The 15,464-nt window shown below is 38.8% G+C and overlaps 1 protein-coding gene across 1 annotated transcript; it reads left to right on the top strand.

Annotated features, from left to right (window-relative positions):
• Positions 1–1,198: 1,198 nt before the first annotated feature.
• LOC113648028 (prostaglandin F2 receptor negative regulator-like) lies at positions 1,199–14,616 on the top strand. The gene is made up of 9 exons (XM_027155062.2): positions 1,199–1,579; positions 3,523–3,894; positions 4,612–5,028; positions 5,530–5,913; positions 8,283–8,702; positions 9,161–9,565; positions 10,049–10,156; positions 13,081–13,389; positions 13,513–14,616. Exons 1-9 carry the CDS (start codon positions 1,528–1,530, stop codon positions 13,671–13,673), a joined length of 2,628 nt encoding a protein of 875 aa, XP_027010863.1. The 5' UTR covers positions 1,199–1,527; the 3' UTR covers positions 13,674–14,616.
• The last annotated feature ends 848 nt before the right edge of the window (positions 14,617–15,464 follow it).

The raw sequence follows: 15,464 nt of genomic DNA, 5'->3' as shown, positions 1-15,464 counted from the left end.
ACTTTCCTGTTTAAGGATGGTAGAGTTATGAATGCCTGAACATCTCCATAATATACATTATAAATACATATCCTCAAATATCTATCATATAATATGCATTCTAAACACTACATTTATGTAGTTAGCAATATAATGCTTGATAATCTTTCTAGGGCACATTGATAAATGTCACTGACCCAATGACTGGGCTGCTCCTTCTCTTTAGGATAGCTTAAATTACTCTTATATTGATTCTGCTATATATAAACTGTGTTCAAGAATAGTATCAGCTTTACAGCTAAATAGTTTACAACACAGACTTTACTAAACAAAAGCTAAACAGATACCCTGAACTGAGAATGTTTACATCAGATTATCTTTTTTTCCCCTTTTATTGTGATATGTTATTTCATAAAGCAGTTATGTGTGTCTAGCTGCTTTAACTAAATTGTTGAGAATGTAATGTTTAGGTATCGTTAAGTTGTTTTGTTTTTATTCTCCTTTTATTGGACTATTTTAGGAAACTTAAAATTGCCCAGCTGTGGGTGCATGTCAGGGTGTGTCCCTGCACCAAGCCCTTCTTTGGATAGGCTCAGGATCATACAGACCTGGGCTAGTATAAACCTATTACTCATGGTGAATGAATGGATGGATGGATGGATGGATGGATGGATAAATGAATGGATTGATGAATAGATGAATGAATGGACGGATGGATGAATGAATGAAAGAATGGATGGATGGATGGATGGATGGATGAATGAATGAATGAATGAATGAATGAATGAACGAACGGACGGACGAATGGATGAATGACTGAATGAATGAATAATACAAGGAGTGGCAGTCCATATTGTAATCAGTACAGAAACTATGAATACCACCATGACTCATAATGTGAAATCTTCTAAGAAAACATGATAACTAATGAACTAATGATAAATAATGACTAATGATAAATCAGACGTTTAAGCCTGGCATTTCATACTTACAGTTATAATGACCGACTCGAGTAAGAAAGTAAACTTGGTCTGACTATTAACATGAAAATAAACATTCACGGATAAATCCCTAAACCTATCGCATGGTGTTCGGTGGAGAAACAAAAGCAGAAGACAAGCGACCTGAAAACGTGCGCAGTGTCTCCAGACGTTGGGAGTTATTCTAGGAGAACTAATTAGCAGGTGTGCTGCGCATGCGCACATGCCTTTGTTCGGGAAGGGTTAGTGCCTGGGGTGCGGTGATTCACCTGCGGCGGATAGCGCGCTTTCTCAGCCCGGATCTCGTCCAATTACAGACCAGCACAGAAACCTAACTTCCGGTCACACACGTAGACTAGTCTAGGTGATCTAAGCGAATCTTTCCGACCGGGATTGTGCGTTTGTTTTGTTCTTATTATTATTATTATTATTCGCTCTACGGTTCCTGGAGAAGTTGTAAGGAAGTTGTGGTACAGAAGATTCAGTGAGTCTCAGGACTGTAAGACACTCTCAGGATCTTTGGCTTCACAAAGGCGACCCGTGGGAACGTTTTAATCGCCTTGTCAAGATGCGTAAAGAAAAAGAAGCCTTTGGTTTTCTCACTTTGTTCACAGCACTCGGTGAGTCGCCTCGTTTTCACTGAACAGAATCTTTGTTTTTTTGGGGCTGTTTTTTTTTTTTACTCTGCTGGATTTGTGTTTAAAAGTTTTTTTAATAAAAAAAAAAACCCGGTCTCGGTTGTTGGCCTCATCTCATCTCTGTGTTTACATAAAACTACCGGGAGAAAATAACATGGTACTGTTTGCTAGGTTAATCAACAAAACATGTAATATATACCACCAGCAAGAAACATAAAGCCTGTATGGGTTAATTAACAGTTCTGTGAAATGACCTCCTGGTTCGTTAAAACATATAAGGGCTTAGTTTTATGTGTCGAAAAGCCAAAGTGTTTTAAAGGAGCAGAAATGTCTACCTGAATCTAAGCAGGACTTTACATTGTGTTTGTGTTGTTTCCGATTACATTTTTACGATACTTTTGTATCGTAAAATACAAAAGTTTGTTTCGGTGAAACTTCAAAAGAGCGTTAGTGTTACTGATGTCACTGTGTGTTTATTATTGTGTCTGCTTCTTCCTTAAGCTTAACTCTTTACTTCAGTTACTGTAGAACAAACAAACCATAAATAACTCTTATCAAATCATTGTTCGTCAAGCTTTCACTTTTATACAGAAACTTTCAGCAGGATATTTTCATACTATTGTTTCTATAAGTTAAAGTGTGTGTGTGTGTGTGTGTGTGTGTGTGAGAGAGAGAGGGAGAGAGAGAGGGGTGGTCTTGGTTGGTAAAATAAACTGGATGAAACTATATTTCGACAGTTAATTCCAGCATATTTGGATGCACTATTTCAGTAAACATTACCCTGACTTTATTTGGCTGAAACCTTGTTGCTTTCATAATTCATTTTTATATGCAGTCTTTGGTTTGAAACTGCTGCTAGTACATGTGGAGGCAAGTCTTTACGTGTCTGTGTCTCTTGCTTCTGTTTCAGTTTTCTGATTTTTTTTTTTTTTTTTTTTAATGTCCTTTCCTTCTTCCACATTATTGTGTCATTGTTCATGCTCAGTCCTTGATTTATTTCATTTATTTCCACTCTGGATTCCCTGCCAGCCTGAACTTGTTTATGACTTTACAACCAGCAAAATCTAAATATTTATTAGAGTAGCTTGTGTTTCTTGTTTCAGTCATTAGAGCAAGATGAAGACCAAACAAGGCTGCTAACAATTAACAATTCCATAAATGGTGTGTGCTCGGCATTTGGCATGGAAATGATTTCTGTCTTTTATGGTACCTGCTTGTAAAGTGGCAGCCATAGGCCTTGTTATATGGTGTGTTTGTTTAATAGTTGGGAAAGGGTACTTAACCTACTATTCTTCTTTCTTTTCTTTATTTTTTTCATTGGTAGTTTATTGCAATTTTTTGGTCCCTTTTCTTTATTTTGGGACAAAATTATAAGGGTTTCGGAAATTGGGTGGCAACTCTTTGGCATTTTCATAAAATGTCAATTTAATTTCATACATGTCATCGTCTCCTCTGTGTTGTAAAAGGGAGTTTGGGCTTGTCTTGGGTCAGTGGTGGTGGGAGAAGCCTGGGTCAGAGAGACTAAATCCTTTGCCTGACAATCTACAATAATGTTGCCCAGTACCTGTCACTACTACCCTAATTTTTAACCATAGCTTTGTGACGTTTTTCACCTTTAAGCTGATGTGGTGGTGGTATTTCATTATTAATATGGATATGTTTCTGGATATAGTATGTGCAGAGGTGGAAGATGGGACCACAGGAGGGAAATTTACTTTTCTCTTAGATCATTTGCTCAACAACTGTTCTGTCAAATTCCTCAGAATTCTTCTTATATGAGAAGTGTTTGTCTAAAGCGTAGTAAAATTTAAATTTTCTGTCTACCATCGGTACTAATATGTGTAGGTAAACACAGCTCAAAGATGGTAGGAGCATGATAGAAATTATTTACATTACTTATGTCATTTTCTATAATTCTATTTCAGCTGTGCTGTGTGAGAGCAGGTTGGTGAAAGTGCCTGCTGGTCCACTGGTGCGTGTCGAGGGCCAGTCTGTGTCGATTCGCTGTGATGTCTCAGACTATGAGGGACCACCTGAGCAGGATTTTGAATGGAGCCTTATACTGAGTAGTGATTCCAGTATTCCACTCATCTCCACTTTCGATCAGACCTACACAGACTCATCGATGAAGGACAGGGTCAGAAGCGGTGATATTAGCATTAAGAAATTGGCGGATGATGCAGTAGAGCTGACTATTAACAAGGTCAGGGCCTCGGACAGCACCGTTTACCGATGCAGCACACCCAGCACTGATTCTTCCGTCAAAGGGAACTACTTTGCAGATGTGGAGCTTAAAGGTTGGTTGTTGTACTCTTCGCATTCCTGTTTTTACTGTTTGAACAAAATCAAATGTGGCCCATAATGTCATTCTGACTTAAAATAATAAATCGAAACAAGTTCAAATTAACTATGCAATGTTTATATAAAAGATAAATTTAGAAATCCAGAAAAGTAGATTTATGGATTAAGTTATGGGACTGTGGCTCTGACCTCTCACTGTAACAGGAAATGACATGCAGTTTTTTCATTCCAGTTGCATGACAGGGGTCAATTGAGACATGATTACACATTCCATTATTATTTGTATTCATTCGTCATACTCCGTTATATTCTATAGAAGGGCTTAATGTGTCATTCACATCCTGGAGAGATGTTGAGTGTTTTATTTTACTTTTAGTATCCTGGTTCATTTTTAAATTGTAATATACATTGAAACAAACAAAAGTGTGATAGTAGTTTCCAATGTGGAACTTTTGAGTAAGCACTAGAAAGAAATCTGTCGTGCTTAAACTGCTGGACTTACAATGGTTTAATATTTAGTTTTTTCTATGTAAACATGGCTGGTCAGGTGTCAGAAAAAATATTTAAAAAAAAAAGTTATTTAAACAGCAAATGTATTGTTACTTCTCTAAAGTAATTGGTAATGTTTTTGGAAAAATGTCTGAATTTTGTCAATTGTAATGAACAATGAATCAATTCGAAGCTATAACTGAAATCTAATTCTTTTTGTACAGTTATCGGTGACTCTCTAAACGTGACTTCAGCCATTTCTCAGAAAACGGTGTCAGAAGGCGAGTCACTGAACCTACAGTGCAACATCAGTCGGGCCTACACAGCACACACTTCCCTGTCTGTCACTTGGGCTATTAGAAAAGGCTCTGCCACATTGGAAGAGCTCTTGACATTTGGACCAGAAGATGTGATGAAGGTGGGACAAGCCTTTGCCCAGCGTTATGCAGATGGAGAACTTATTGTGCGGCTCTCTGGTGGTGGCAGTTACGGCTTGATCCTGAAGGGAGTGAAACCAAAGGATCAGGGTGTGTATGTATGCACAGGCAGAGAGTGGACGAGGCAGCCTGGAGGCGGGAAGGGCTGGCAGAATATTCTAGAAAGGAGTGAGGAAATGGGGAATGTTCAAGTCACACCCTTAGGTGAGTAACACAGTTGTTTCACTGTATGGAGTGACAAAAGAGAACAGGTCACATTGAAATGATGTGTTTAACTGCTGAAGCTGAGTCATTAGTTGAAGGAAAAAAAAAACAGTTTTAGTAAAAGAAACATTACACATTCTGGTTATTGCAAATTTCATTTCATTTGTTTAGCAGCTGTGTTAAAGTATTGGTACCCAACTTCTTATAATAAAAAAAAAAAATCTAGTATGACGTCTTAATTTCAGCCAAGAGCTCTTTTGTAAATCTTCTATTTTATTATGAAGCACTATAAACAGTGAACTGCTACATGATCTTTTCATACATTTTTATTAAAATATACCTGCATTCATAGGCATTCCATAAAGTACAGTGCCACCATTGTTGAGAAAATATTCAGTATTCTCAGATATTGCCTTGATTTAATAAATTAAATTCTGGCATTATCGCTCATCGAAACAAAATTTTACTCTGCAGTTGTTGTTCTCTGGTTTTTTTTTTTAGCCCGTTCTCTGGTGGTTTCTCTGGAGAAGAATGTTACACTTAGTGTAGAGGACACTCTGAATCTGACCTGCTCAGTAGCTGCTAATGGCCTGCTTTCTTTGGGCATGGAGGTGATATGGCTGGTCAAGGGAATTAGCAGCTCTGACAGCCAGCGGGTGCTGCTCCATGTTGGCCGTGACGGTCAAGTTCTGAGTGGCTCTGAGCTTGTGGCCATGAGCAGGGTTCAGCCAGGCTTCTACAGGCTTCTAATCCCCAAAGTGCAGCCCTCAGACTCCGGCCTGTACTCTTGCCAGATAAAGGGCTGGTTACCGCAGGGCAGTGGAGGATGGTATCAGGCTGCTGAGAAAACCTCTGATCCTATCCAAGTTCTGGTAACGCAACTTGGTAAGTAGAATTCTTACTCTTTCTTAAGCAGTGTTGGTTTGACTGTTGCATTCATCCACAAACACCAGCATTGTGTGAAGTTGGTAGAAAGTGTCCAACCAATTGTTTTGGTCAAAACGATCATTTGTGTAAAAAATTTAATATCCGTTGTTACTGTATATTTTTTGGATCCCCTGTAGTATGGAGAGAATATCATGCATACCTTGTTGTCTGTTTAAACATCTTAAAACACTAGCTATGCTGTTTTCACCCCTTACATCACCAGGCTGCAGAAAGCCCAAAGTTTTACCAAGATGTTTCTTTCATTTTCTTCTGATCAACTGTTGTAGTGATTGCCTAATGAAGCATTCATTGTTATATATTCTTTTTGTGAAATGGTTAGCAGACTCCTTGCATCTGTGCTCTTGAAAGAATTCAAGTTTAAATTCAATACGTTGTAATCTTTAGTCTAGCTATTGAAGATATATTCTGAAATACTATGGGATATGGATATAAATTATCGGTTTCATACAAATTTCTTTCGTAAATAGAAATGTTCATTTCCTCAAAACACAAATATGTAAATACTTCTAGTAATTTTGGTAGGCCTTTAAACATACCTTTTTTTGTTTGTTTATTTGTGCTGTTTGGTTTTGATATAGTGCTATCTCTATCCCTGGCTCTGAAGGTAGCCAGAAAACAAAGTAATGTGATAGCACTGTTTAAATATCATATCACAATCACATCATCTTTTCCACGTTTTATTGCAAGTTCTTGTTGTACACCGAGCCACTGTTTCTGCACCTGATCCCAGTCCTAATGGGACTTTGTTTACTGTAACTGCGATTCCCTTTTTTTCTCTTGTACACATGCCTGCGGTGAAGTTTAGAAGGAGAAACGGTACTACTGTATTATTGGATTAGTTCCTCTTTCCGTGTACAGAAGGAAGTTCTCTGCTGTTACAAGCTTTATTTTGTAGGTTCCCTATCAATCCTAATCGCTAAATGCTCTGTGAATATATCTTTTGTGCTGAAATCTTTAATCTAATTTAATGATAACACCTGTATACCTGCTTATTTAAGGAGTTATCTAATCAGCTAATCATTTAGCAGCAGCACAATGCATAAATTATGCAGTTGTCGGTCAAGAACTTCAGTAATGTTCACATCATATATCATAATGCAGAAAAAGTGTGATTTTAGTCACTGGTACCAGATGAGCAGGTTTGAATAAACTGCTGATTTCCTGGTATTTTTACAGACAACCGTCTCCTCTAGAGTTTATGCAGAAAGGTGAAAAATCATTGTGTGCAGAGGGCTTGCAGAATAAAACATGTTATTGGTGAGAAAGATGAGTGGAGAGTGACAAGGCTGGTCTGAACTGCCTATAAATATATAGTAACACAAATAAGCATCTCAGAAAGCATGTGCCAAGAGCAGGAATCTGAAGCTATCAGGGTCACAAACTTGCAAAAACAGGACAGCTAAAGACTGGGAAAAGACCAGGTGATTCCTCCAACCTTCACGTGTCCTGCTTGGTGCTGTTCTTAAACCATGTGCCATGTTTTTGTTTTTGACAGCCAGAAGTAGAACCCACTGTGTTCTTTTGTTGTTGTATTCATTCCACCTGAAGTTTAACTGTTTTGTTCATGTTAAAATGCTTTTCTGCTCATCATGAATGTAAAGAGATTTGTATCTATATATATAGGATATTTCTATAGGCTTCATGGCAGCTCAAAGAAATCTTGCTATTATCATCTGGTATTCTCTCAACAAGGTTTTTCCACCCAGAGAATTGTTTGTGTGTGTTTGTGTGTGTTTGTGTGTGTTTGTGTGTGTTTGTGTGTGTGTGTGTGCGTGTGTGTGTGTGAGAATTCTCAATCAGCAGTTTTTGAAATACTCAAACCAGCTCATCTAGAACCAACGCCTATACCACTGTTTATGTCAGAGTTCAAACTTTCCCCATTCTTATGTTTCATGTGAACACCATATAATATATATTTGCACTGTGCTGCATCCAAAATTTTATTTATTTATTTATTTGATTGTTTGTTTGTTTGTTTGTTTTTGTTTATTAACAATTAAATTATATTATTAATAATAATAATAATAATAATCATTAAACAGTTAGATATAATAAATGGCTTAGGTGTGTAAATCTCCACCCCGCCATTTTCAGTGGTGTTTGTTTGCTTGCGTGATGCGAGTATGAAAGAAATGTTTGCATGCATGTATGAAAAAGAATGTAAATCCTTTATATTCCTTCAACAGAAGTCTGTTTGATCAAATGACTCTACTGCACTACCTACCTTTCCTATATAGACAAAGTTGCAGATTAAGGATTTTAATGACATTCAGTGAATGTTTTATTCTCACTTCTCTGTATCACAGAACCAGATTTTAAGGTGGGTCTCTCAGCCCCTAAGATCCCCGAATTCACAGATGACCCCACTGAGCTGCTCTGTGTGGTGACCGATCTAGTGAACATGCCAGATGGTAGTCTGGGAGTGACTTGGTCCTACGCCAACATGCCAGAAGATGCATCAAAGGACATAACCACCATCGCTTCCATAGATCAACTTGGGGTACTGGTACCAGGAGTGACGTATCAGCAGCAGCTGGGTAATGGAAATATAGCAGTGACTCGCAGTGGACTGACCACATTTAAGCTACAACTGCTGCAAACTCAGGACAAGGACATGGGTTTGTACTACTGCAGTGTGGCTGCCTGGACCCGTGGCCGCCAAGGAGAATGGAACAAGGCCAAAGAGATTAAGTCCAATTCTGTCAAAGTACAGTGGTCATCTAAGAGTAAGCACAAGTTTTCTCTCATCTGTACAGTTCTCATTGAATCATCGTAAAGGTCTTTGTCTTAATCATTTTCAATTATGGGTACTTATTGCAGCGAATTCTTTTAAATTCCCTACGTCACACAGTAATGGACATTACAGTAGATGCTGCTTGAATGTGCCATGCATGTGACTTCTGTTTCATTATGAATGAGAATAAGTGGCTTAATTGTGGAACTAATTTGATGTCCCTTACAGCAGTTTGGAGACACACAGATCTTTGTTAGATTGTGGACAATTTCCACTTTTCATTCCACTAACCCTGAAATTCCACTGACATGGAGTAACACAGTGTTAATAATTTGTAGTAGGGGTTTAATTTGCTCTACTGCTGGCTTGATGGCATGGTGTTAAGTAGGTTTGATTTTCAACTGTATTTCAATGTAGAAAAAAAGAAATGATTTTAATCTTTGCTTTCAGCACCTTTGCTCAGTGTGGCAGCTGAGAAAGTAAGAGAGGCCTCGACAAGCGGCTCCCCATTTGAGATGAGCTGCCAGATGTCTTCCCAGAACATACAAAATCCCAGCTATTCAGTGCTCATCCGCTATGAAGAGATGGCAGGTGGAAAGACGCGTAAAGTTCTGTCACTGAGTGCAGACTCCGTACTGCAGCTGGAGGAAGGAGTGGTTCCCAGCCGTGCTGATGGTGTGGCTCTAGAGAAGACCGGCCCACTAGAGTACCGCTTCCGTCTGAACAGCGCTCAAGTGTCTGACCGAGGCTTCTACTTCTGTGATGTAACTGCTTGGACACGTGATCAGAGCAACACATGGAAGAGTGGAGTCAGTGCAAAATCAAACAAAATACAGCTCAACTTTACTGACACAGGTAATACCCTGAAAATCTGATTTATATTTAGCCCAGTTAAGAGGCTGCCTGAGTGTTATTTTTATTTATACATGCAGTACAGTTCATTGTCTGTTGCATTGCCCCGATTAGCTCTAGATAGGAACTCCCACAGGGTAAATATCTGCTGCTATTCATTGATCCCTTCATTCATTTCTCTCTGTGTGTGTCTCTCTATCTCCCAGTGTGTGTGTGTGTTGGCGTTTGAGTCTCTTATTGGCAAAACTGAAAGCCACTAAGGTTTCCAGCCTAGCAGTATGTGTTTACCTTCTAATTAATGTGGTGTAAGGAACAGAATGACACACATACCTTATCAGAAGATGTCCTTACACATCGAAAGGCTTAGACATACCAAGCTTAGAGTTTTCTTTACTGTAGCACTGGTTTTACTGTCTCATTTCATTAGGGGGAGTCCATTAGAAAGCATATGGCCTTAAATCCTATGTCTCTCTCTTTCCCCCATAGGTCCTGTATTCAATGTGTCCATTTTCTCAGAAAGCAGTCAGATTACGCCTGGGGACACAGTCAAAATGGAGTGCATTATGTCTGTATATGGAGCTACATCCAACACAGGCAAGTATTCAGTCATTTGTATTGTAGTAAACATGGCCACAGCCCATGTGGAAACAAATAACATGTTTCAAAGAACATGCAGAAAGGGTTGTTTCTGCATATATTGCATTGTTCAGAAAACAGGTACAGGCTGTTAAATGTTCACTCTGAATAAAGAAGTGTGATTCTGAGACCCTACACCAAACCTGCAATATGTAAAGAATAGCAAAAAAATGTAATAAATACAGTTATCAATCTTTTGCATGAAAGAGCTCTTGGCATGAACACTCTCACTAGGCTTGGTTCTCCCAGTGTAATTTGTATAACCTTACATTTGTAGTATAAAATGAAGCAGTTCTAAAGCTCAGAAGCATGGAGTAATATGGAAGACTGCGGTTCCAGGCTCTGTTTGAGTTGCCTGCTGTTAAAATGTGTTTGCACGAGGGTTCATTGTTGTAGGGTATTACGTTGCCAAGTAATTACAATGCAATGTTCCATCCTGGTTTCAGTCTTTATGATGGCGGTTGTGTAAACTCACTTCCAAGACTTCCTATCTTTTTTATTTCTTTGGACAGAAATGAATGGTGTTTGTATAAATTTGTTTTCATTTATGAAATAATTTCTGCTTGAAACAATTCCATTAATCTATTTTCTCTATCATTATTGTGCCATACTGTACAAGTTATTCAGACTTTTAAATTATCGAAAGATTGCCTTTATTATAGCGCTACCATTTAATTATTAACGTTACTTCTTTTTTTTCATTGGTTGGTTGTATATGTTTTTGGATTTTTAATGCTATGTTTGAATATTCTGTCAATATACTTTGGCTAAAAGTTAATCAAGTTGCATTTACATAATGGTGCGGTTTTGTGCCTGCGGTATTGACCTCTAACTATAACTGCTTTTTTGTACATGGTGCAGTTTTTCTGGAAGAAAATGATGACATTGGCACTCAGGCAATAGAAACCTCCCAGCACTATGTGGCTCTAACACATGATTTCAAAGCATATTAAATTTGCATTGTTTAGTTATTTACTTGTAAAACTGTAGATGCCTGCTCTCGGGTATAATGCATTAATTCAGATCTGAATTGTCATTGTCAATTGAAAAGCCTGCAAAATTCATATTTCTCATATCTAGTACATAGTCCAAGTAGTAGTTGGACTATGTACATGTTACAGTACATGTTTAAAAAAGAAATGCCAGTATGTAATGGCAAGTTTCATATATATATAATATCTTGTTTCATGTACACTATAGAGAATGGCACACTTACTTCAAGGCTAATATTGGCCTAGTTGTTATTCATAGATTGAGAATAAGGGCCATTGTTCTCCCCTAAGGCCCTGAAATTATCTTTGGTTCATAGAAAGCACCTGCTATTCCTGTCTGAGTGCCCTGCTCCTGTTGTCGTCTCTGCTCTCACTCCCACTCTGCTACTAGGATTGTACATTGTAATGGAATCATGTGAGCTCACCACTTCATAAAGAGCAAATTGCACAGTAATGTGAAATGCTTTAAGCCACCCGTGATGGAAAATCGTATTCTGTGCTTTATGGTTGGTCAATAATTTATGACTAAATTTTGTATTAAATTAGACAGACACTTTTTTTTTTTTGGCTTGGTCAGTCAAGAAAAGGAAAGGAAGCCCTTCTGTATAGAAACCAAAGCAAAATGTTACTTACTGTTTTGCTAACAACATTCCTAGAGAACAGATAAGCAGCAAGTGGTTTGGATAAGATGTGATCCATATCTATTGGTTTGAAAGTCTTTTAGTGTAATTTGAGGTAACGATGAAGGATGTCTGTTTTGGCTTTGTTTTAAATACAGATGGGAGAAGTGTGTCCTTATCTTCACCAACAGCATCATGATTACTTGATCAGCACCCATGATCTTAACTACACATATATGAACTTACCCACAGAACCCCTCCAAAAGTATCAGAACAACACGGCTTTGTTATACACTGTAGGATGTGGGTTTGGTACAAAGATCAAACGCTGGAAAGATCTGAATGCCAGCTTTCATTTTAGTATTTACATCTAGATGTGTTAGACAACTTTAAAAAATGGTACCTTTGGTACCTTAAAGTAAATGACATGTATTTTGTTGCATCATGCCTCCGACACATCATTACCAAATTGTTGGTTTCTCCTTTTGTAATGATTTCCCAGGTTTGTACCACAGATTCTAGAAGTTGTTTGCTTTCAGAGGTTTCTGCCTTTAGTCTGAAGGGAGTCATATGTTGTGCTGGCTGTGTTTTTGGGTCATTGTCCTGCTCCATGATCAAGTTTCAATTAGACTGCATACATTTCTCTGTAAACTGGCAGACAATGTTTCTGTAGACTTCTGAATTAATTCTGCTGCTATCATCATGGGTTACATTAGTAAAGTTTACAGAGTCTGTTTCAAAAGCCGCCATGACATAGCCGTGACACAAGCCCATGGGTTAAGTATGATGGAGGTAGTATGTTTTGGATGACAAGCAGATTCTTTCTTCCACCACACAAGGGCTTTTCCATCACTTTGGTAGATGGGTCATATTTGTATAAAACTTTTGTGGCTCATCTTTGTTGCAAATCTTGATGTAAATGCATTTATTTAGTATTTCTATGTAGGGATAAAATGTCTTAGCTCTGAAAGAAGCACACTGGGGTGTGGCAGCTCAATGCTTATTATTACCTCATGTCCTTTGTGGAGATTCCTCACATAGCAGAGGGCATACATGCAGGGGCTTGCCTCGCTGAGTCTCAGTTTTTGGATACTATAGGAATTTAGCACTCTTCTGTTTAAAAAAAGAAAAGTTTAATGCATTGAAAAGAGGTTTTACTTTTAAGTTTTGCTCCTCCTCATGCAGCACGTCAAACACTGTGGTTCATAAAAACTTTTAAAGTCTCCCCTTTGTGTACAGCTGTCCAATTCTGTTCTCCCCTATCCCTCAGGTGAGGTGGCATATGACGTCGATTGGTTCCAGAGTCCAGCACATGCTTTGGAGAACGGTGCTGTGCCCCTGATCAGCATGGACCACTGGGGAGTAGTAAAGAAGAGCAGAGGAAATGAGAGCGAACAGTGTAGTATACAACGCACCGACAGGGACACGTTTGTGCTCCATCTTTACCATGTTCAGGACAGGGACATCGGAGAGTACTATTGCACAGTCAAGCTCTGGCATTTCTCCCCAGACACTCGACTTTGGAGAGAGGGGCAGAAAATCACCTCTGGCCCAGTCTATCTCTCCATCAACTTGCCATGTAAGGATTTTCCATATATAATTTCAAAAGATACTGCGAATGATATGGTATGATTTTTGCAGACGTGTGACATCTTTTGCATTCATGTTTTGTTTTAAAAACTTTGTTTTTGTGTCTTTTTAGTGTGGGACTCCATGAAAAACCCAGTGTTGTATGGTCTTGCAGCAGCACTGCTTGTTGGCCTACTGTCCATTGTTCTTGGTCTCATCACTTCACGCTGCTGCTTCTCCAGAAACCCGATGCACACACCCCGTAGCAAGCTCATGGATCTGGAAATGGACTGAGCCATGTGACCCAAACATTGAGATGAAAATCTTCCTCCTGCTAATGTGACCTCAATTTACTTTAACCCACTTCAAGATAGCATGGCTGCTAATGTAATAGAAATTGTATTGAGCCACAAGTATTCATATATGTGTGAGTGCACTGTTTAAAGGGAGAAAAGGAGAATCTACTACTCGCGTGTTCTCAGGACAATGTGTTCACTCCAGTGAGACACGCTTGCTGTATCTCAGGATTAACCTTCCGAAGGTGGCCCCATCCACATTAATAACTGTTCTCAGAACCTGTCCAGGGTTTCAGCGTTTTTGGAAGCACTTCATCAGGAATTAAATTTTGCACCCCCTACAGGCAAAGAACTGCATTGCAGTGCATCTCTCAGAGCTACATAATGATGTGTAGATTTTTATTCCTGGATGAAGAACTCTTGTGAAAGAGCTGCGGAAGCACAAGACGTGTTGAACGACCAGTGAAGCAAATTTTAGTCTGCATTCATTCCCCTAGTCTCACTCCAGATTCAGCCCCTGTCACTTGACGACATCAGCCATGCATATCCTGCATCTAAGCAGCCTGCCTGTCAGTCAGTGCAGAGTCCTGCTGTTCAGTATAGTGTTGTTTAGTATTCCAGCTGACCGTCACTAATGGCCGGGGGCATGGCTTCCTGATCTGCTCCCCCAATGCACCCCTGCGTCGTGCACTCACTGCAATCTATTAGGGCATGCTTGGCTACAAGCTAGAGTCCATTGTCCTAATGACTATCAGTTACTAGAGCTGGGGACTTTGCAGGAGAAAGTGTGCCATGCTGGTGTATAGCACACTGGCCTTGCAAAAGCCCAGCTAAATGATCTTCCACTTCATGCTTGCAAATGCTCCCTTCCTTCACATAATGCACACACACATTGATGCAATCACGTACTAATTTTCAAATGCATAATTTTTTTTTTCTTCTTCTTCAAAAAAAAAAAATAGAACAGCTGCACTGTCATTGCCCTCAAACTGCTCTCCACTGATCTCTTGTCCCATTACAAGCTCGGGCTCTTGAAAACAGCAGCTGTTGGCTTGCAGTCATCCATTATGTGACTCAGAAACCATGTACAATATGAGCTTTGGTGTATCAATTTAAAGTAAGATTATGTATTTGTTGCTAAAGAGCACCCTAGGATGAAGCTGACCCAGAAAACGCAAATAATCTGCACTATATTGCTGCATGGTGGGACTTTTTAAATCACTTTTAGGAGTGTTGTTTTATTGCTGTTTGAAGTAGTATTCGGGGGAGTTTTTTAAATTTCAAATTGATGCTTGACTGAGTGCAGTTTTGTGCTTTCCTGTCTTTTTGTTTAAATGGTTTTTTGAACACTGATTAGTACATGGAAAAGGAAATAACTCCTCAAATTTATAACATAATAAAGGTTTTTGATAACCACAAGGTGGATTGATGTGTGTGTGTGTGTGTGGTGTTTTTTTTTTTTTTACTTTTTCTCTCTCTCCTCAGCACCTACATTTGTTTGATTTTAATAAATGTTTTGTTGTTTTATATTTTAAAAACATTTCATTTATGTGAGACATTTTTGGTTTAGGAAACTTCTTCCATTTTACTACATTCTACTTCATATATACCAACTGTTCTATGGTGGTCAAGCAGCAGGATCCTGTGCTTTCTTGGATAAAATGGCAGGATTGCATGATCTAGGGCTTTGGATTGGATGTAATTAGAGTAACCAAACTATCCTAGATACTCAAGAAAGTATCCTTCCTGTCAGATCAGACCAGCCAGGTCATTCCTATCTGATCTCCAT

The sequence above is a fragment of the Tachysurus fulvidraco genome, chromosome 6 (genome assembly GCF_022655615.1).
Source record: "Tachysurus fulvidraco isolate hzauxx_2018 chromosome 6, HZAU_PFXX_2.0, whole genome shotgun sequence".
Taxonomy (NCBI): Eukaryota; Metazoa; Chordata; class Actinopteri; order Siluriformes; family Bagridae; genus Tachysurus; species Tachysurus fulvidraco.
Note: the sequence above shows the minus strand (reverse complement) of the source record. Positions and strands in the feature narration are given on the sequence as shown.

Bases quoted from the DNA above. Each gene is read 5' to 3' on its own strand.
- LOC113648028 (XM_027155062.2), top strand. From the start codon at position 1,528: ATGCGTAAAGAAAAAGAAGCCTTTGGTTTTCTCACTTTGTTCACAGCA. The intron at 1,580-3,522 runs GTGAGTCGCCTC...ATTCTATTTCAG, and splicing joins CACTTTGTTCACAGCACTCG to CTGTGCTGTGTGAGAGCAGG. The intron at 9,566-10,048 runs GTAATACCCTGA...TTTCCCCCATAG, and splicing joins GCTCAACTTTACTGACACAG to GTCCTGTATTCAATGTGTCC.